The sequence below is a fragment of the Passer montanus genome, unplaced genomic scaffold, assembly GCF_014805655.1.
Source record: "Passer montanus isolate IOZ18808 unplaced genomic scaffold, ASM1480565v1 scaffold41, whole genome shotgun sequence".
Taxonomy (NCBI): Eukaryota; Metazoa; Chordata; class Aves; order Passeriformes; family Passeridae; genus Passer; species Passer montanus.
Genome location: NW_024368930.1, coordinates 4609803 through 4632681, shown reverse-complemented (window position 1 = coordinate 4632681; position 22879 = coordinate 4609803). Strand labels below are relative to the sequence as shown.

The 22879-nt window shown below is 41.8% G+C and overlaps 2 protein-coding genes across 2 annotated transcripts; both read right to left on the bottom strand.

Moving 5' to 3' along the window:
* Nucleotides 1–3190: 3190 nt before the first annotated feature.
* Nucleotides 3191–8173, bottom strand: MTG2 (mitochondrial ribosome associated GTPase 2). Its single transcript, XM_039719414.1, has 6 exons — nt 7946–8173; nt 6710–6857; nt 5988–6103; nt 5490–5708; nt 4717–4855; nt 3191–4328 (listed from the first exon to the last, which is right to left on the bottom strand). Exons 1-6 carry the CDS (start codon nt 8129–8131, stop codon nt 3934–3936), a joined length of 1203 nt encoding a protein of 400 aa, XP_039575348.1. The 5' UTR covers nt 8132–8173; the 3' UTR covers nt 3191–3933.
* Nucleotides 8174–8836: 663 nt separating this feature from the next.
* Nucleotides 8837–22795, bottom strand: SS18L1 (SS18L1 subunit of BAF chromatin remodeling complex). The gene is made up of 11 exons (XM_039719532.1): nt 22640–22795; nt 20051–20127; nt 19307–19391; nt 18347–18491; nt 15526–15723; nt 14352–14516; nt 13375–13476; nt 12875–12967; nt 12138–12257; nt 11277–11404; nt 8837–11071 (listed from the first exon to the last, which is right to left on the bottom strand). Exons 1-11 carry the CDS (start codon nt 22706–22708, stop codon nt 11045–11047), a joined length of 1209 nt encoding a protein of 402 aa, XP_039575466.1. The 5' UTR covers nt 22709–22795; the 3' UTR covers nt 8837–11044.
* Nucleotides 22796–22879: the final 84 nt, after the last annotated feature.

The following is a 22879-nucleotide window of genomic DNA, read 5'->3' as shown; positions in this document are numbered from 1 at the left end:
GCAGACACACAAGCGAGTTATTAAACCATAATTATATGGATTTGTAGTATGGTTGGTCTCCAGTTCTCACTCATCACTCAGGAAATGTCCCTAAAATACACAAATACATGTCCTCACCTTGATGGCAGAGCAATATAGCAACCTGGAAAGAAGAGAGCTGAGTAAGGAATGCACAGTTCAAGGAGTCAAGGCTTTATTTTATATATACAAGGGCAGAGAAAAAAAATGCAAACCCTATGGATGACAAATGAGATGCTGTTAAAGCCTCCTTGGACAATTCTATTTCAATCAGAAAAGAGGAGATGAAAAATTACTCTCTGTGGGGAAACGAAGGACAAACATAATCTCAACATTAAAACAAGGTTGATGAAAATCTCCCTGCCTTTGTCCTTCTACCAGCTAGGTTTTATGACTCAGAAAAATGGGCACACACCACATGATAAATTTCAGAACTGCTTAGAGAAAAATCAAGAGTGCAGCCTGAAGGGAGCTTTGTTCTCTTATCAAGAGTTGCAAAATCATCTTTTATCATTATTGGCATACAAATGTAACCTCCCCTTCAAATAATAATACTCCCCTCCAAGCAATAACTGCAGTCTTTCCAGACTTCTACAGTGCAGGCACATTTAATCCCTATTTAAAAGCCAGAAATATTTGTTGCTGGGGAATGGCACTAGGACCTGCAGCATGGAGGACTAGCAGAAAACAGAGCTGCTCTTCACAGGCCAGGCACAATTAACCTTGGGATGAAGTTTAGCAGTGTCAGGGGGTGTTTTAATTCACACCAAAGCCCTTTCCACAGCAGTGCACTGCCCGTGCAGGTGTTGGACAGTCAGCCCCATTAGCAGGATCCCATGGAAGACAGGACAGAAAGGCAGCTGGATGGTGGATCCGTGCCCAGCAGTTGTACAAACTGTGACCAGACCCCACTCCATGTGCACGAGCATCTCTGGTTCACAGCCACTCCTGCCATTCTTTAATTTGAATTAATGGACAGGTAACAAGTTGTTCAGCATGTTCAAGTCAAGAGTACTTATTCACTTACCACAGATCTACTATGAAGATTCTTAATAAGGACACAGATAATAATGGAAGATTTTGCCCTAACATAAAAAAAAAAATAAATTAGGCAATATTAAAAAGTGCTCTAGGAAACAGTAAATAAAGTATATTGCAGAACATCTCATGCTTAAACACACAGATTCAGTGCTTTAGTTAATGTACTGCAATGAGTCCTCAGTATCCACATGTTCAAAAGTGCAGTGCTTCTAATGCTTGCTTTTACATTAGCATTTGATTTTCTTTTTCCAGGCAATTGATACCACTTACATTTTCCAAGGACTTATAAAGGGGAAAATAAATAAAATAAAATAAATTAAACCCCCTACAATTAGCACTGAAATAATGTTGTAATTGTGTACTAAAAGAATGCAAGAGTACTAGAATTGTAAAGTGCTAAACAAAATTATGGCTCAGTCTTCTCCAGGAAATGGAATTGACTGAACTTCAATTCACACTGAATTCCCATGGCTTATTGTCAGAATGAGAAATAAAACCTACCATATTTCTCTCCTCTTGCCAGCTTAAGGAGCAAAGTCACCATCAAAGGGTTCAGCAGAGGAAAGCAAAAGGGAATAATGCAGAAGAAATCCACCAAAACCTAAATCAAAACAAGCCCACCCACCCCAGCCCCTGCCAAAAAAAAAAGTGGAAAGGCATCCTATAGCACACAACAGTTCCCCAAAACAATTCACCATTAAACTAATGATTTTTCCCCTCTCTGTTTTTGGAGGCAAAATGCTTTTCTTTTGCAAGAAAAGCATTTTTCTTTTTCTTGTTTTCAGCAGAACCAGAGGTTCCTCCTCAGTCCTGTGCTCCACTGGAATGGGACCCAAGAGATCTTGGTGCTAACTGTGAAGGAGCACCCTGGATAAATGTGGCCCAAGTGGTTAAAGACTATGGGAAGTCCAAGCTTCTACAAAGAGCTGTTCCAACAACAAAGCTGGAGCTATTTGGCACTTTTCACTGCCGGATGAGGGAGTACCTGAGGCTGCAAAGCCTCTTTGAAGCCTGTCAGGAACACGGCTGTAGGAGCTTGGTGCTGTCACCTCAGAGCAGGTGGCTGAAACGCTAAGAACAAAGAGCCCCACTGCAGGATCAGTGGCACGGTGTCAGGAAACCTGCAGTGCTTTCCACACAGCAGCAAACAACACTGCTCTCCCTGCAGGAGCTCAGGGCACCTGAGCACTAAAGGAAGGCTGGAGCTACTCAGAGCACTGAGGCTTTTGGAGCAGCCAGAGAGAGAGAAAAGCCTTTGTGGGTATTAAATAATCTGCTAAGAAGCTGCACCAGCTTTTGATGTTCAGGCAACCTTCCCCTGGTTTCATTAAAAGTGGTTGAAAAGCATGTAGCAATAGCGGGAAGAACAGCAGTGAAGCCTAAAAATGCTGCACAAATCCAAACAGAAGAGCAGAACTGAATATTAACTTCTATTTAATTCAACTTGGTAAATCCCAGGGATGAAGCAAAACACAGGAGAGACTTTAGGATTTAATATTAGTTTTGATTTTTTCCTGATCCTATTTACACCAGCATCACTGCTTATAATGCACAGATTACTCCCCACACCTGACCACAACTAGAAATACTGAGAATGTGAATTTAGGAGAGGTAACTACCTGGTTGGCCATAATTTATTAATCAATTCAGGCTTTCAAGTTGACCTGTACTTTTTCAGAATTAAAACCCTGCTTTTAAGGATGTTCCATGCAGAAGCATCAGACTACCAGGGATGAAATCAAAAAGGAGCAGAGAAAGAAGCAGAGAGAATTATCACCTTCACTGTGTTTTTGTATTACAAAAAGTGGTTAGAGGCTACAGATTAGTGTTTTTCATATCCACTCAGTAATTTCCTCTATTTCTGGCAGTGTTGTGTCTCAGCACCCCACAAGCCTCTACAGGTCCCTTATGAAAAAGTTTAATGATGTGTTTTGATGAATTTTGACTTTCCATTATTAAGATAATAATCTTTTACAGAAAATATGACCAGAGTCTACAGAAGCAGCTCTTCTTTCAGTATGAGAGGGCAAAGACCACTGTTCTAAATTAAGATTCCTGAATTCCTAAAGTTTAAGAACACAGTCCATAAAATGATGTAGCTGATAAAAAAAAGGACACACACACACACACAAAGAACTGAATGTTATTTTATTTGATGTATCTAAGCCTAGGATTTCTCAGAACACTGCCTGAGATTCCTAAATGGGAGAACTCAGATGTCAGTCTCAAATGGCTGGTTCCTGGCCAGTTTATTCAGCTACTTAGCTGCTGCCAGCATTTAAATATAGTAAATTATTTATACTAATGAGAAAATAATTTCAGTCATTAATTGCAGTTCTTTCATGCTCCTCCTCCCTAAAATTACTGAGCTGTGCATCCCTCTGAGGAGAAAAATCCACACCAAACCACAATAGGAGAAAAGTTTTAAGACATGACTGAAATTGGCCATCATATAAAAACAGATAAACATGGGACCACCTGATTTTATTTTAGAACTTTTGATTAGTGAAAATTGAGAAAGTGACTTCAGTACACTTCATAAAATAAGCCAAAATCTCCTGCAGATCCTGAATTTCAGTAATTTCTACTAGACAGCATTCTCTTCATTCCATAGTATGCCAAACAAGAGCCAGGTTTCCATTCAACACCCACCATGACTTCAAGCTTTGTTGTACAACTTCAGAGACACCTCAAAGGTGAACAAACAAAACAATCTTTCCAAAGCAGCAGTCCAGAAGAAATCTCCATGCTGTGCCCTTCCATTTTAACAACAAAAACAACCCACAAGAGGCCCAGATCACAGAGATGCACCCAAATCAAGCTGCTGTTTTAACTTTGCTCTCATTCCAGCCCAGTTCACAGCAGCTGTGGCTTCTACCACTTGACTGGGCTTTGTCCTCGTGACTGTTCTGTCTTCACATAAGTGTCATACAGTTCTCTCAGATGCAGCAGCAGCTCCTCCAGGTTGTCTCCTGTCAGCGCAGACACCGCGATGACCCTCTCAGCCACCTGCTCCCTAAGCAGGGGCAGATTGATCCTGGACTGAGCAAGGTCAACCTTATTCCCAATCACAACACAAGGCCTCTCAGACAAGCCTTTTTCATATGCTTCCAGTTCACATTTCAGGTCCTGCAGCTGGATCCAGGGCTGAGGCACAGAGAGGTCCAGCACGTACAGGAGGAAGCGGCAGCGCTCGATGTGCTTCAGGAAGGCCATCCCCAGCCCACGGTTCTGATGGGCACCTTTGATTAGGCCAGGAATGTCAGCAACTGCAAGAGAAATTTCACAGTGAATCCAGATGATCCAATAAAAAACCCCAAAAAATCTCCCCAGTCTTTTACTGGCCAGTGTCAGTACTTTCAGAATGAAGTCTCCATGCTCAATACTAAAGCACAACTCATGCTAAGTTTGCTGTTGTTATCTTTTAAAATACCTAAATTTAGATTACTCCAGTGCAGACAGAATACAGGCTGACAGTTTGGCACTAAGGGTACCTACAAGTGAGGTGAAATGGGCTTTCAGTAGAGTTTTCTTTGAAGTTCTTTAGAACTAGCAAGAACACTACAGAACTGAACCTACTTCTGCAGCATTTTAAAGCATTTACAAAGGTGACACAAATTGCTATCAAGGTACACACAACAAACTTCAAATTCTTACCTGCCACTTGTTCATAATCTTGATAGTGGACAATGCCAACGTGGGGGTTTAGGGTTGTGAATGGGTAGGCAGCCACAGCTGGCTTTGCCCGGGAGATGGCTCTCAAAAGGGAGGATTTGCCAGCATTGGGAAAGCCCACCTGGAATACAAGCACACAAACTTCTCAATCTTTAACAAATCTGCAAAATTCTGCTAGAGCAGTTATTTTGCAGTTGTTGGACTACATCAAGAACATTTTGCAGCAAAGCATAACTTTCACAGGTTTGCCAGCTGGTGTTAGAATATTTCCATACTCAAATACAAAATTAGCTTAAGCTCAGAGTTGACTGAGCATTTTTCATTTCAGAGGCTGATAAACCTGGCCCTAACAAAATCAAATGTTTAATATCTGTAAAAAGAGAAATACAGGGATGAAACAGATGATTTGAACTTTATAATTTAGGGAAAAAAAAACCTCAAAACCAAGAAAACAAACCAATTTAAAAGAATTCTCATTACTGTAGTGTTCATCTGCAGAACCAGCAGGCAAAGCTGCTGTGCATCATCAGCAACCACTGACAAATCTTGTTTCTATATGTATAGTATGGATTTTAGCAGAAGTAGGACAACACCAAGTAGCATGAGAGTGACATCACTTTGGACACCCTTCTACCAAGTAACAGCAAGCAAGCATCGAGCTGTGTCTCCAAACAAGCAAGCCAGGGGCTAAGAAAATGTTATCTCACATTATTTCTTCAGTCAGTCACGTGGAAGCTGAACCAACAGAAACTCACCAATCCTGCATGAGCTGTTGTCCTGAGCTCCAGATGAAGGACCCTCTCCTGACCTGGCTCTCCTGGAGTGAAGAATGTCGGAGCGCGGTTTTCGTTGGACAGGAAGAAGCGATTCCCTTTCCCTCCAGCTCCTCCATAAGCTGCAATGTACTCTTCTCCATGCTGGGTGAGGTCAGCCACAACTTCACCATCCTCCTTCACCAAAGTACCTACAGGGACCTCAAAGGGAAGAGGTGCAAGCATTACACCAAAGCTCAAAGCCTGCAGCAGATCCTCCACCAGCTGATTTCAGACCTGCTGAAAATCACTCCTGCACATTCCCAAGGTGAGCGGCCCAAAAAGAGAGCTGTATTTCCTGAAACTCACTTTCAGAACTCAAACAGCACTGTCAGCTATTTACCCTCCACTACACATGAGATTTGCACACAATAAGGTTCTCCAGCTTGAAAATCAGCCGTGTACCAAGCTACCACACAGAGGCAACACCCACTGACTTACTTTAACATACATGTGTGCACCGTTAGCTCCGTAACAGTTTTTGCTTCCTCCTCTCTCTCCGTGGAAGCCCTGATAGAAGCGGAACACTGAAGAAAGTGATTTCATTTGCTGGTCAGCTGAAAAGCAAAAGACACACATTTTGAACACATTGCTTCAGTAAAACAGGCACAGAAAAGCCAACTCTTGACTGTTCCTTCCCTTTTTGAATATTGCATGAGTGCACATCCTATTTACTATTTATTGTCCCTATTTTTTATTTACTGTCTCAACAATAGCATATCAGGGAAGACTAACATCAGTCCAAGTCATGATGAAGTTTAACTGTCTGTACTTAGCTGCTTAGGTTTATTAATGTGGTCATTCCAAACCAAAATTAATTTGCCAGATTAGATTTTACAGCAGGGTGGTGGTAGAGGCAGCTTGATTAATCTTAAGAGGAAAATTTAATCACATCTTAACATAACACAGTCAGGTACCACTCAACTATCTGCAAAATATCTCAATTTTCAAAATTCTTTCTAAGGCTGTCAGTGTCATTTATGTCCTCCTTACCACAGCTCAGGAAAAAGCTTCAAAAGCGAAGACATCTCATACAGAAATAATAATTTTAACCTTTTTGCTATTTACCATTTCTCACCATCCGTGCAGGGCTGTTTTGGCTGGGGTGGGGTGTTAAGCAAGAAGACAACAACAATAAACAGAAGAGATTCAATGAAGTTTACCTTTAAAAATGACATGACCTCCATCACCTCCATTCCCACCATCAGGACCTCCAAACACTTTCCTGGGCTCGCTGTGGAAGGAATGGCCCCCGTCTCCTCCTTGTCCTCCAACCACGCGCACTTTCCGCTGATCCACGAAATAACGGGTCTGCAACAAGGGTGGGGGGTGCTCCCTTTGAGTACAATTTATCAGACTCATCTTCCAAGAAGTTTTAGTTATTAGGCAGACCTGCTATTTTAAGCCATGATGAATTTCATTAAAAAAAAAAATAAATCAGAACTCTGCTGCCATTCACAGATCAACTAAATGCAGTGTACTGAGTGTAATGATAAAGAAAGGGAGATCGCATCTTTCAAGTGTTTTTAAGAACTTTTTAAAAAGCAAATACCTAAGGCTATGCTATGTTGATATAACTTTATCTATCTCCAGAAAAGAGGCTGAAATTTGCAAGGGAAAATATCAGGGAAGTACATAAATTGACAGGTGGAATTGTTTACACAGAGGGATGAAAAGAGCAAGCATGACTGTGGTCATGGTAACTTTCAAATTCTGTCAGTTACTGAGGGACTTCATAACGAGAATGGGCTTTAAGGGTCACTTTAATTAAACGGCACAAATAGCATGTGAGGGAGAAAAAGTCTTATTATTGTTATGATACCAAAGATGAGCAACTGAAAAAAACCCGCCTCTCAACTGAAGTTTTGATAATCAAATTTATACTACTACTAAAAGGCCTCTTTTAGAAAGTATTTGGCACCACCACATGGCAAAACAGTAAACTATGGCTTTTAATGGGAAGTGATTTATGGATCATTAGAAAATAAGACTTTCCAGAGACGTGCAAATATAAAAATAAGATGAAGAATAAATTCTAGGGCCCTGAAGTTTCTCTGACATAAAGCGATGCTTGCTTGGCAGCTGACTACACCACAAGACTGAAAAAAACCAGTCAAAAACAAAGCAATATTTTAGATTTAAAGCTAAATGGTGTTTTTAAAGCTAAAACACCACTTTACAGCTTTACCTTTAAAACCCTTTTTCCTTTCTAGACTTAGGGATGCTTTCCGCCCAAAGAGGCCAAAGGGGAAGCGCACCGCTAACAGGATCCCTGTGAGCGCCGAGAATATCGCGGGGCGGACTCATTTCCTCACTATTCTGGAAGTCAGTTATAGTTTAGCCAGTATTTCCTCCGCTGGCGAGAGGCACCCCGAACTCGCCCGGAGCCCAGCACTCACCAGCTGCCGCTCCGAAATGGCTCTCTTCTGCCTCAGCCGCCTGTCCTTGCCGCAGCGGGCGCAGGTCGTGGAGAAAGCCGGCGGGCTGAGCAGCAGCAGCAGCGGCTTCCAGAGGCTGTGTCCGCTCCCCGCGGCCCCGCAGCGCCGCAGCGAGCCGCCCAGCCCGGCCCCACACAGCACCGCCATGGAGGGACAGGCGCGGCCCCGCCTCGGCCTCCCGGGCGCAGCCGCTGCGGCGAAGCCGCGCCCCGGCAGCCCCGGCCCGCCTCAGCCCCGCCTCGGCCCGGCCCCGTGAGGGCTGGGGCGGCCCGCCAGGCTCCCAACCCAGAGTGGCTTGGGTTGGAAGGGATCCTAAAGATCATCTCGTTCCCCCTTCCACTGTCTCAGCTTGCAGCAAGCCCCGTCCAGCCTGGCCTTGAGCGCTTCCAGGGCTGGAGCAGCCACAGCTTCTCTGGCACCCTGTGCCAGGGCCTCCCGCCTCTCACAGGACCGAGCATCCTCCTAATACCCACTTAACCCTGCCTCTGCCAGCTCGAAGCCATTCCCCCTTGTCTTGTCACTCCAGGCGTTTTTAAATAGCCCCTTTCCGTGTCTCTTACAGCTCCCTTCAGACACGGCAATTAAGGCACCGCAAAGTTCCCCTAACCAGGCTGAACAACCCCGGTTCTCTCAGCCTTTCCCCACGGCAGAGCTGCTCCATCGCTCTGATCAGCCTGGTCCTCTGGCTGATCCTCCAACAGCTCCGTGCCCTGAGGAGCAGAATTGTGCCTCCCTCGCCGGGATCAGCCCAGCAGCCGGCGGATTTCTGGGCCAGCCCTCACCCACCAGCGCCCCAAGGAAAGGGTAACCTGTGCTACCCATCCCATCTGCCACAAGAAAAGTACCACCAAATCCACTTGCAGATAATATTTAAACTAAACGATTTTCAAGCATTCTGTATTACAAAACAGAAAATGATACAATTCATGGAAGAAGTCAAAATGCTGGCATCACTTTGTTTCCACATTAATACATAAAAATGGACGACACATTAAATAAACGTTTTGTTATTAACAATTAGAAATATTAACACCAAAAATCATGTATAAATTAGGAAATAAATGTACAAACTATTTTCAAAGTGCTCTTTCAAATACATTATATACACAACATTCACGAAGTTCTTAATGTAAGACATTTCAGATTGATGTAATGTTGCTGTTTCAGTTTAAGTGTTGTTCATATTCTCTCAAAAGCATTTCAGCACTTTCAAAAACCACATAAAAGGCATATTCCCAAACTGGCAAAGAGCAATATTGCATTCTTCTGGCTACCTGTAATAGTAATTATTATAAAGAAAACAATCTTACTTCCTTCTCTTCCTTGCTATTTGAGAGTACTTATTTGTATGAAAACACCAGCAGGAAAGATGAAAGGAATGAGGACTGACTGAAAAAAAAGTCTTCCATTTTACCAGTAGCTTAAATTATTAACATAGGAAGGACAGTGCTTGGACAACGTTTAATAGTAAACTTTCTAGTTGTCCAGTTAAAGATTTTCTTCTAAAGGAAAATAAAGTAATGAATTGAGAGATGTTGTGTTTTCCTTGTGGCCTTTGTTTTTCAAAATATAAAGTACTCAAAATCCCATAAATAACATCAGTCAGATAAAGAAAAGGAGAAAATCCTACACAGTGTATTTACTTTTGTAAATTTGCGGTTAATGTCATATCAAAAAATGTTTGTGGGCTACACAGCCACCCCAGCTTTTTGCTTCAGAGAAATTTGGACACAGTATTTTGCTCAACACTTATACAAGCACTTTAAAAGCACTTTTTTTTCACCCCCCCAAGACTTTATAAGAACATATAAAACTGAATAGAAGCCACTTACATACTTGTTCATACTGATTTTTACATACCACTAGTTTTTCTCTCTAAATTCTCCCTCTATAGGTATTCTCTCACTGGTTGACCCCATTAATAGCTCCTCTCTCTATATGCATAATAGTGTCTCACAATTAAAGCTGAATTTAATTGCTTGTCTGCAATTAAAATGCATTTTTTTCTTTTACCTCTGAACTATCTTTCTGTCAAGCTACAATAAGAAAATAAAAGTGATGATGAGCTGTGAGAACAACAGACCACCAAATTTGACAATATTTATGGTTATAATGCTTGCTGGGGAATCTGAGCAAGGGCAGCACAAGAATCAGAACAAAGAAGGATGCCAGCCACCTGCTTGCAAAATTTGGCACAAAAATGCATATGCAAGTTATAAAATTTGGAGCAGGATATTCAAGACAGGACTTCTGCCAGATGTATTTTCTCAGCTAAGCACGATGTGAAGCAATATTGATGTCAAGCAGGCTGACACTGCAGGTCTCATGGCTCCCTTCTGTTTTTCTTCCCACGACAGAAATACCTTTGTTTACATGGACATATAAAAGGTGCCTCTATTTATAAACATTTCTATGATTGTAGGTTTGGATCCTCTTCCACAGAAATGTGGACTTATGCAGATTACTGAATTATAGGATTTGGGTAGGTAGGTGTTAGAGAAGTTGCAGTTATTTTTTGTCATATAGCATAGAACTGACATTTTATAAGGAATGTATCCATCCCCTTGTTCTGTAGAAGCAAACTGAAGAGCCATGGATTTTGGAGGCTGGCAGGAAATCTTCAATGCATCCAGTTAAAAAAAAGATCAATAACTTCCCACAGGGAACTTCCCTGGGCTGAGATGTGACTGATGGGCTTTGCATTGGGCCAGACTGCAGAACTACCTGGCTGTTGTCCAGAACGGGGCACAACTGTGATCTAATGATCCTAAAGCTATTCAGAAACATCAAGAATGGGACAAGAGGGGGTAAATGGAAAACCTCTGCGTTGTATCAACATACAGTACTATACACAGCACCAAATATCAAACCATTAAAGCATTGTCTTGTTACCAGTAGTGCACTGCTTCATATCCAGCATGAAATGAACACTGTTCACATACAGACGCTGCTTTGTGCTAAGGGGTAACCAACATATTACAATTAATCAAAACTGCCTGTACATCCAGTTCAAAAGATTGAGATACTATTGAAAGGAATCTGACACAGCACTGTGTTCTTTTATTGCTGGTAATTTCCATATTGTCCCTGTAGGAAAAAAAAAAAAAAAAAAGTAATGGTGAAGGATAATATATTGGAGGCTTACTGCGAGTTAGGCGATTTCTTTTGGTCTGTGATTTTACAAGACCTACTGAAGTATCACCCATATACCTGTACCAAATTATCAGATAGATATATAGACGGAGCTAACAGCCAGATCTGCTCTTTCAGAGCAAAGACTTAGGCAATTTACCTGCTCATAGCCATAAGGCCTCTGTTGCTGAGCGGACGGGCCCGTCTGGGAAGCTCTGTAACTTCCATATTGCTGCCCCTGTCCCTGTTGGTAGCTGGAATACTGTGAAGAGGCTCCTTGTGCAGGACCTGAGAAGACAGTAAAATCCATTACAGGCAGTAAAATCCATTACAGGCTTGACTTGCTGGAGTTTGTAAGAGTTAACACAATCTAAAACATGATGCTAACAAAGTAAGCTCTGTGAGTAAGAACTGTGAGTAAATTCTGCCCAGACCTCCCCTCTAGGTTTACACTAGGAGGTGTTAATACTAATAATGATGTAGTTGCAGCAGTGTAAACTTCAGGTTTTAAACTTAGCTCAGAAAACGTCATAATACTTCTGAGTGAGGCCCCTCTGAAACCTGTATTGGCACATCTCTGTGCAAACTACCTGGCCTATATTTTAGTAACACCCACATGTTTAAATTCCTATCTAATCTGGCTGTGCCACCATAAACAACAGAGGAGTGATTCTCTGGACTGTTGATGTTCTTTTTTCTGTCAGTTCAGAAGGACTAGGTGTGTAGGAGGCCTGGGAACCCAGGCAGTGACCTCCTGATGGTGTTTAACACAAACTCAACATGAAGAAAATGTGTATTTTCTAACTTCTATCAAAAGAGAGAGGGATCCAGGATGGAATGCAGTGCTATACTTATGTATGTTACTGCCCAGAATCTCTTTACTAGATCTTTGGCTAATTTTGGTACATTGTTAATCCAAGGTTAATCAAGGAAATAGTTTACAGCCTATTTTAGCTTAGGAATGGAGGCATCAGGGTGAAACACTGCAAACAAGTTGACCAGCCACTGAGAGTTTTCTTACCATATCCTTGCTGTTGTCCTGGGTAACTCTGTTGATTTGGGTATTGCTGCTGGGAATATGTTTGCTGTTGTGCAGCTCCCTGTTGGTATCCTGCCTGCTGCTGGCTGTACTGAGAATTTCCTGGAGAGGGAAATATTGGAATTGTTTGGTCAGAGATGAGGCAGGTATTTCACTGCACACGTGGATGATAAGAAAAACAAAGGTGTAAAGGAGCCTTGGTCTAGAACTCATACACAAATACTTTTCTTAGAAACAGATGCTTGGATCTTGACAAGCAAGATGTTTATTTCTCCAGTCACTTTTAATTCTTTTGAATAGGAGAGTTACTTATTTATACATATCACTAAACAAACAACCTGTTCCCCAAATTAATTTTTTTTTATCCCAGAAGGGTTTCAGAAGAAAAAGTCACAAAGATAAGTCTGCCAGGGTAAATAGCTGCTTTCTCAAGAAGCCCTCTCATTTTATTTTCTTCTAGATAATGATGTTTATTCATATATCCCAGAAAGACCACTTATCTAGTTATTACTGGTATTCTTTTTCAAATACCTATGATGGAAATTCCATTTGCTGTATTCTGAAATAACAAAATGAACAGAGGCTCTATAGATGACATTGCTTCTCCTAAATGTCACCTTGCTGCATCATAATTCAGTTAATATTACCAGTTAATTTAGAGTTCAGATATCTTAATAATATATTGAATTTACTGTTAAGATTTTGCTGTGTTTTCCTACCTCCTTCATAGTAGTGCTGTGTAGAGTCGTCAAACGACCGGTCGTAGCTCTGTTCAGTGTAGGATGACTGCTGATAGGCATAATCACCATGTCCTGCAAGGAGTCACAAAGATTTGTCAGATACATTCTTGGGACCATAGACACAGTGTTGAATTTATATTTATTATACATTATGAAGCTGCTCATGCACCAAGATGAGGCTAAGAGCAAATGCAGACCCTTTAGGGAGAATATCGAACGCGTGGCAAGGAAAGTCACACCAATGGTTAGAACTCTTGTGTTTACTAATCCAAACTGGGCTTTGGGCTCCTTTTGGAGCAGTTTATATAGCAGGGTGCACTATGTGCATGTTTTGTACCAGGCTCCCATCCCCTGGCATCCTAATTTTCCAGCATTAAATTGGAAATGAAACATAATAGGTTTGCCATGTCCTTGGACGTGGCAGTCGTGGTGCTCTGCACTTTATCAGTATCCTGGTGAGCCCAGCTCAGAGGAATTACCATCTGGATAGTATTGCTGATTCATAGGTTCTGATGAGCCTTGGCCATGACTGTACTGCTCACTGTAATATTCTTCCTGCCCCATGTACTGCTGCGAGGAACCTGCAAGGCACAAGACAAGGCAGACTGAGCCTGTGGACTCCTAAGGGATGTGCTTCCCTGGTCTAATTTTTTTTTAAAAAAAACAAAGTTTATGTCTGGAAAAGCAAACAATTGCAAGCAGTTATAAAGATGTTTTGCTCACTAGAAAAAGGAAATAAATTTGTATTCTCAGACAAAGATGGTTGAAATTGAAATCACACAACAGTCAGTAACACATCCTAGAATCACTCACTTCTGCAGCAACACCGAAAGTAAGGGCTAAATTTTATCTACTAATCTAAGTTATTAGAAATCACAGGAATGGATTTCATGCTCAAGAGCACAGTCAGAATTAAATATATTTTCATTAATACATTAATTTGTTTCTTAGCAAAATTCAGTTTATTTTAGAATCAGTCTAGCAGCTTTATTACCTCTTAAAACTTTATCCAGAGAGGTCTTAGAGCATGGTAGTTATCCTCTGGTGTTTTCCTTTCCTTGGCCTAATTTTTCATTCTAATTGCTGGCAAACTGTATCTCCTTTCCAGAAATGTGTTCCTTGCTAACTGTGTCATGTTAGGGCTGATCCAACACCACGGGAAAGAATTGAATAAATTTCCAGTGCCTTGAATGAGCTGTATATCAAATTGTTTATCTTTTCTTTATAGATTTATGATCCCTTTTAGACAGAATTATTTTTCTAAACACCCAAAATAATTAAATAGATGAATCTTGAATATAGATTCAAGTTCATCTCATTGTCATGATACTTGCACCATTCAGGATTTCCTGTGCTCCTGGGTGGGATTCTCTGTTTGTAAATGTGACTTGGAAATTTTGGTGATTTATGTACCTGTCTAATGAGAGTCCTATCAATAATCTGATAGCAATTTTACCTTGCTGTGAAGCTCTGTAAGGGCCCATGGGTCGCTGCCCCATCATGCTGTTGCCTTGGTTGCTCTGGCTCATCATGGCAATGGAGGATTGTCCCTGGTAGTGCTGGCTCCCTCCTTGTGCAGAGTTGTAATGTGACGTCGCTGCTTGCTGGTGCATCATGGAGACTGCAATGGACATGGAAAAGACTGTTTTCCAAAGATGAACATGGGACAGTTCTCACCTGGTCTCTTTAGAAGCAAGCCAAACCTTCAGCTAACATGCATCCTGATAATTCTGTGCATTTTCCACAGGGGGAGATGTTTTCCTATTGGATTTATTTACTCTTCTGTACTGGAATCCAGAAGGGATCTTATTACATGGTCAGTTCTTGCCATTTGCTTCAGCAGATATTTAAAAATACACCCAGCCCTTGATTATTATTAGCTTACTTAAAAGAATGCAAACCTTATTGCAGTAGGGTTAAAGGAAGAAACAAAAAATGAGGTTTGTTCCTGTCTATTTCCTGACTATTTCACTGCATTCTTTTCTAATATATTCTTTCTTCTGCTTCCATCTTCTCATACACCTGATGGTTATAGAGTTTAAGTAAACTGATATTCTAGGATTTATTTGAGTTCTAAATGTCATGCTGCTGTAAAGAATTCCAAAGCATCAGACATCCCATTCAAGGTGATTCAACTAGCAAACTTTTTTTTAAATTAAGATATTGACTTGTCTGCTAGTCTCTTAATGCCCTGCAAACAATGTGAAGTACCAATAAAATAACAAAATGGGCTAGTAATGTACAAACAGCAAATGGATATAAATATGGATATAAATACCCTGACAGGTTCTTTGTGCTTGGGTAAAGGTGCTGCTCAGATCCCTCCCATGGCTGGGAGATTTGCTGCCAGGGCTATCAGACAATGCTGCTGCCAGGGCTATCAGACACTGCGTCCCCAGCTCAGCCCTAACCATGGCGAGTCAGCCTGAGTTAAAGCAAGTCTGAAACTGCTCTGAATTACACTGGCACCTGACAGCTGGGAGTTCAGAGATGTCTGAAAGCTGTCTGTTCCTCAGGCACATTTATAGCTGTCTACAGGAAATATTTACAGAACGAAGACCTGTGTGACAAACCCTCTGAGGTCAGTGGAAAGTCAAGGTGGCCCAGGAGGAGAGGAGGGAAGGAGTTACCTGGGTTGGACTGCATGTTGATGTTTGTTCGAGAGACGTAGTTGCCTATGGAGCCCTGGCCCTGCATTGGCACGTTCTGAGACGCAGGCACTGTGTGGCTGTAACCAGGGCCAGTCCCGTGGCTGCTGACACTCATGCTCAGGGAGGTCGTGGGCATGGTGTTCTGGCCTGACTGCTGCATAGACACATGGTTGGGACCTACACAAATTAGAGAGAGCAACAGGAAAATCTGAGCTATGATTGGCAAAGCACAGTGAGCATGAGGCCTCGCGGCCTTTATGAAATACCTTATGATAAGGCAAAATACAAAAGAGCAAAAGTCCTCATTATTAGCACTCCCTGTTATGTACAGACAAATTAAAACTGCCTGCTGCACAGTTAGAGCAAACCTCCTCTTCCTGGCAGCCAAATCCAGGATTGCAGACGGGAAGAACAAAACCAGCAGCAATGCCCTACAACCACTTCCTTGCAGGCACCAAAATTTAAACATCCCAGTAATTTCATGTACTTCAGAAAATACATGGACTCTGGGAACATCCCAGCCTGTTGAAATTTGTCTTTTCCTTCCTCTTGTCCTGCAGTTGATTCCTTTTCCCCCTTCACACAGGTGGTGACAGTGGGAAGGCACAGCAGTGGCTGACAGACACTTTGCACATTGCTGCATCCACCATTCCTATACAGTGGATATAACTATATATAACTAGTACTATATAACTAGTATATATAACTATATATAACTATATAGTTCCTCTATAACCAGCTCACCTTCTTAGCTGGGGCTTCTGAAGTACCAGTGCAGCCTCTGCTCAGAGAACAAGCCTATCTCTCCCTTTCCTGAAGTTTGACTAAAAGTACCTCAGAGGAAGAGAAATTTTCCAAGTCACCATTACAATCCCAGTTGTTACTCCCCTTCCAACATCAGAATGAAATCATCAGACTGCCCCAGATACATCCTGGATTTATCTGGCAGTGTGCTTTGTTACTCCCCTTCCAACATCAGAATGAAATCATCAGACTGCCCCATCCTGGGTTTGTATCATCCTGTTTATCTGGCAGTGTGCCTCTTTTTCAGAATTCTGTTGCAGTTGGGTAGCTAATGTTGGGGGAATGGGGTTCTTCTTTGTTGTTTATTCCTGGAAATAGTTTTATGAATGAGTTTTGCAAAGTTGTTTTCACTGTATATTGTTACTATCCAAGGTGTGATGGTGCAAATTGTTGTCTATCTAAATTCAGCCATATTGCTGTCAATCTCAATTAATTTAGGTAGAATGCAGAATCCTTAGAAGGCAGAATTATGCAGCAATGTTTAAATAACAATATTTTAATTCAGGGTTATTAAGTGTACCTGCAGCCTCTGAAAAACATCTAACTCATTTATACAAACCTCATTAATTACCCTTAATGGTTTTCATAGTCATCAAAATGAGAACATTTGCTGTAAATAGGGATATTTTCCTCTGATGAAGAGATGCAAGCAGCAGTTTCAACAAGAAATAAAGAGAGGCAGCACTCCTGAAATCAGTGGAGCTGGGTCAAAATACTGCTACAGAAAATTATCTCTGTGTTTTGCTCTGTTTTTTTTTAAGTTGTAAAGCTGACCCTGGTGCAACACAAGGTCACAGAGTGTGTGAATGGAGATAGAGCTGCCTTGAGTGAGAGATGGAGTGAAGCAAGTGTTTGTAAACCTTGCTTTGTTTGCATGGGAAAAATTAGAGATTTTTGGCCTTCTTTAAAATAAGGAAAAAAAAAAGGGTTGGCTAATTTGTGATTCTAAGGGAAAATACGTGGATAAGTCCAGTCCTCAGGACTTCCAGTCTGGTTCTTTCAATCAGCAGCAAATTACTCCAGAGATCTGGAGGAGGCTGGGGAGCAAATCACAAAACCAACAACAGTAGTACAGAAAATGTCTATTCTTAATAACACAAAACAATGTTTTGACTGAGTTAATATATTGCTCATACTCAGAATTCAATCTTTCAAAACAAAAGCCTTGAAAAATTTAGTAAGTTCACTTTACAGGTTCTTTATCCAATCGTGTAAAAGGTACAATAGGCTTGACCACAAAGGGATTTTCAAAAACTCAGAAGTAATTTCATGGCTTGTGTCTGCTTTTGAGTCCCCCTGCCAAGGTCTGTGATTTTACAATCAGATATTTCTATTTATAGAAACTGGTTTTTGCTCTCTGTTACTCTGGGAGACACCCACAGAAACAACTGACTGAATAACTATGATCTACAAAATAAACAGATTATTCATAATATAAAATGCACATATTCAAAATTGTTTTTCAATTAGTTTCGTTGCACGAACAAAACCAAACAGATTATATTATTAATATGAAATGCCTGTGCAAATTCTTTGACTGTGCACTACAACCTCTGCAAGCTTCTGTAGAGGACAAAGACTGGTGCAACACCAAATGATTTGTGAGGAGAAATGATTCCTGGAAGGTCTTTGCAATCTGAAGGCTTGGTTGTGTGGTTAGTCATGCAAGCAATTCCATTTTACCCTGGCCAGCCCTGCCACTTCCGTGACAAAAATACTGCAACATATAATTTTTCTTACTAAAAACTTGGATGCATCTTCACTCCGTGATTTTCATCACGCATTTAAAAAAAAAAATCTTTAATTTCCTCTGCAGAAACACAAAGCACTCTGCAGAAGCCAACACCATTCCTGCCTGTAGCCATTTTGTGGTGATTTCAGCATGTGCCTGAAAGGTGAGTTAGGAGAGGTCTTTTCCAGCTCTCTAAGTATATTCTGCATTAATGATTGAGTTGCCAGGCAACAGCAAAGCAGCACAAAGGGGACCGGAGCTCACCATTGCTGATCTGGCTCTGCATGAGGGAGGAGGGAGGAAGGCCGGTGCCGATGGCATCGCTGAGGTTGCTCTGCGAGTGGAGGGATTGGTTGGATGCGCTCTGACTCATCCCTCCCGGGCCCAAGTTTATGTTTTGCGTTGGTGGCTGCGAAACAACAAGGAGGAGAAGCAAATTTTTGGTTAGGTTTTGGACTGGAAAAATAGCAGCCCCCCAAATTAGCCTGGCTGTGACTAAAAACTGCCTCGGTGAGATGCGTGCTTGCTTTGATTTTTGGGTAAATCTTTCTCGGTTTGACTCCTCGGTGTGAATGACATTGAGCATGACGGAGCAGCTGACAGGCAGCAGCACAGTGAAGGGCTTGAAATGATTGTGTTTGTCACAGAGCGTGGCTTCTGTGCTCGTTCCTCTGCACTCACATGGATTCCAAACACAACCACTGCGGGGAATGCATTAGCAAAGACAACGCAGGAGTGTGCTGACAGATTGACCTTTGCCAAGCTATGCTGCTGTTTGTGTTATGTGTGGTGCTTCCCAAATCAATCCACTGAGCAAGAATAACAACACGTGTGAAGACAAACCAATGCCTCAGTGTTGAATTAGATTTTTTACATAAAACAGCAGCATTTTTTTCCCCCAAGTAAAGAATAGAGTAAGAACAGGTAAGAATATTGAATCTGGACCACTGCATCATAACCCTTGAGTTATGGGACAGAGATTAACACAAATGTCCCAAAGAACATAATTTAAATGCTGTAAAATTAACTTTTGGTTTGTTTGGTGGTCTACTTGCCCACTTCAAAACTTTCAGCTGGAAAAATACTGAAAAATGGTTCATTTATAGTGATCAGTAACAGGATCAAAGAAAATTTCCCTCTGGCATAGCTAATGTATCTATGGGAAATAACTATGATATTAGCTATACTAATAACTAATTATTAGTTACAGTAATTGGTACTTACAGCAGGAAGCAAGGACTGCATATTCTGGTTAGAGTCTGCTATTGTTGCCAAGTAAACCAGGTTTCTGTGCAAGATTTGTTGGTATCTACAGAACAAGGAGTAAAGCTCATTTGGAAAAGGTTAACAATACACAAAATTCCAATCTTTCTCTTTATCCCCCGCTATTTACAAATGGTTAATTAAATTACCTTAACCCATTTTTAATCTGTCCTAATAAATAGCAGTGGCAATGACCTGCGTCTGTGCTGTCACGTTTCCCATTAAGGATCAGTGTGCCCAACACCTCTTTTACAAAAGGATAAACTTCAAAAGGATAAACCTGGGGGAAGGGAGAGGTAAAATACACCCTCCTTTGAAAGCACTTTGAACTGTGCAGCTGGGACCTCCATCTTTGAGGACTGACACCCAGTCAGCTGCTCCAACAATCAGACACTTTTCCCTCCTCTGTCTAACAAGAGCCCTGACAGGAATGAAATCCCAGAACTCCAAAGCCAAACCTGTGTTCCCTGCCAGCAAGCTGAGAATAACACGATTTTTTTCAAGAGTGCTCTAACTAGAGTGTTTACTCAAGTAAGCACCACCAGAACCATTTATGCTTCTTCACAGTTCTCCATGAACTGGAAAAGCTCCTAGAAAGGAACAGGAGTGTTTCCAAGAGCAAACCAACAGCTGTGCCACTGAGCAAAGGGAAGAGTCAGACTTCAGGAAACATTTCTAACAAACTCCCAAGTCTGTAATACTCACTGAGTACACTCTGCAGTTTTCCCCTTGCTCTGATAATCCATAATACATTGTATTAGGTGGTGATTTTCATCTAGCATCTGCATAAAAGAAATAGGACCAGAACATGTTACTGTGAGAATTGTATAAAAGTCCTGTATTTTTGTGATCCTCCACCCTCCTTGGCACTGGAAGTTGTTTCTGCAGTTTTGCTGCTTTGGCTGTTGTAAATCACCTACATGTGACTTTATTGAGCCACGAGGTTGATTCACTTATAAACAGTTATCTTTAAAGTAGTTACTTGAAATACCCCTACAGAAGAATTCATGCACTTAGCTTCCTCCTTAAATGGCAGATAAATTCTGATGCTGAAGAAGGAAAACACTTTCACTACGAGTTATCTCTGCCTCATCCCAAAGTATCACCCAACCCTTTCCAAAACTCAGGTGTTACTAACATGCCTACTTTTAAATAGGAAACAAACTTTCAAACAATTAAACCCGCTCCTTTTCCTGCACAGGACTAGAGCTTGCTGACAGCTGAACCTGATGAAGTATAAAATTTGCATCACTGCAGCTACTGAAACCATGATTAAGAGAATTATATCCCAAGATGTCCTTATTTTTATTTAATGAGCTCATAATATGATTAAAAGCTTAAAATGTCCTTTGATTTGCTCTGAAATTTCAGATACGTTAGTTTGTCAGTTTCCCTCAGATTTCTTGTGAATGCAGCACACTTTCTCCAGGTGAATGAATAAAAAAAATAATAATGCCAGCATGCAGAAATTCAGATTTGCCTCTGGCATAATAGAGCTTGTAGGTACCCTGCTATCAAGTGCTTGCAAGATTGGGCTTTTGAACCACTGTGTCATCAGGGCAGGAGAGCTCTTGAGGAAAGAACCATTTCTGGTTCAGAACTGAATTTCACTGCCCTGGAAATGCTATTTGATGAACTATTTTAGAGGAGCACCACCACTTTTGGTACTCTATTGCCAAAAGATCCAACTTCCTCTGTGTGAAATCTATTTTAGGAATATTTGATACTGGGATAAGAACAGCTTTGAAAGGCTATGAAAATTGAGTTAATAAATGAAAATAAGCTGCTTATATGAATGCAAATAAGAACAATATTTTTCATTGAAATTTGTATAAGTTAATGAGGATTTTTGGAATTTTTTTTCTCCTGCTCTCTCTGCTCCATTTCCATCCTTGACTATAAATCCCATCCAGTTCCTGTGCCTGCAAGTCTCTTCCTCAGCATTGCTGTCAAAGAGAAGATCACTGCCACCAGCCCAACACTGATGAACAGTCCCAAAGCACCCTGTCAGCAGATGCACCTGAGATGGGAAATGACTCCACTCACTATTTTTAAAGAAAGAACATTTTGAAGCTTCCATGAAGTTTATGAATATGCAAAAAGGAAAGGGCTTGAAAATCCAACAGAAGACAATTATCTGCCCTTTGTCTGTGGGTGTGGGTTTAATTACAAACAACTCAATTATGAAATCATTCCAACTGATTTGGAGCTAAGAGGAAAAGTTACATTTCACTGAGTCCGAAATGTTTCAGTATTTAAAAGGAACTGGCTCACAACACCACGTGCTGCACACAAAATGGGATGTTTCCAAACATCCTGAGATGCAAGTCATCCCTCTCGCCCCTGTGGGGGCAGTTTGCTGTGCCCTCACCCCTGCTCTGCTGCCACCGAGGGGGTTTTTGTCCCCTGGCAGTGATAAAGTGGCAGCAGCCCCTGGTGCCAGGCGAACTGCTGCGCTGGCAGTGGCACTGCCCTGGTCACTGCAGCCAAGGGAGCACGGAGCTCACACCTGAGCCACGACAGCAAAATGCACCTGGCAAGCAGCAGTGGCAGTAAAACCCAGACAAGCACAAAATTTATTGGCATTTCCAGCCTCGCTGCTCTGAGCGTCACCCTCTGCAGGAGAAGGGTGCCGGGTCTGCCTGTGCTGCCAGATGGGAAACAATAACTTCCCAGCTCAGCACCTCTGGTGTGGCCTCCACCAGACCCATGGGGGGATCTCCTCTCCAGAGAAAATCTTTCAAAAGCTTTGTTTGTCATTAAACATCAATAAACACATCACAACAATAATAACAATAGTAGTAGTTTATGAAAAATACCAGTGGCTGGTGCTCCCTCTATCTTCTGAGAGATTAAAATTCTGCATCCAGATACAAAAGAAAACCCTTGCAAATTCAGTATTTTATTTCAATTCATTTTTTTACGTTGGATTCTTTGGGGGCCAGAAGCTGACATACCATCATAAATTCATTGCATATTTGCAAAATTTTATTGCCGTTTCCCAATGTATGCTTGGCAGGTTTCCCCTTGGCGAGCAGCAGGGATACCGTGCCATCCCGATTTTATTCCCTACGTCCTTCTCTCGCTCTCTTTGCAGCGATCTGAACACCTTTGCTTTGTTCCACCTCCTCCTCCTCCTCCTCCTTCCCCCACCTCTCTCTCTCCAGCTGTCCATCTCTGCAGCCCTCGCAAATTCACGAGTTTTCCTGATCGCCCTAGAAATCAGCCTCCAGCTGCAGGAGCATGGACAGCATAAATGTCTAAAATTGTCTGTATAAAAGCATGCTCTTTTACCTTCTGGATAGTTTGCTGGGTGACCTCCCCTTTGCCTCTTGGGCGAGCAGAAGCAAAGGCAACCGACATGGTGGGGGATTTTTATGTGTCTATAATATATCGGTTCCAGGCTCTAATAATATTGTTATTATCTGGCTGCTATTGCCGTGCGAGGATTCTCCGCAGTGCACGGCCAGGGGGGCGCCCGCAGATGGTACGATCTGCGCCCCGCGAACACCCGCGGGCGCCGCGCCCCGCGCC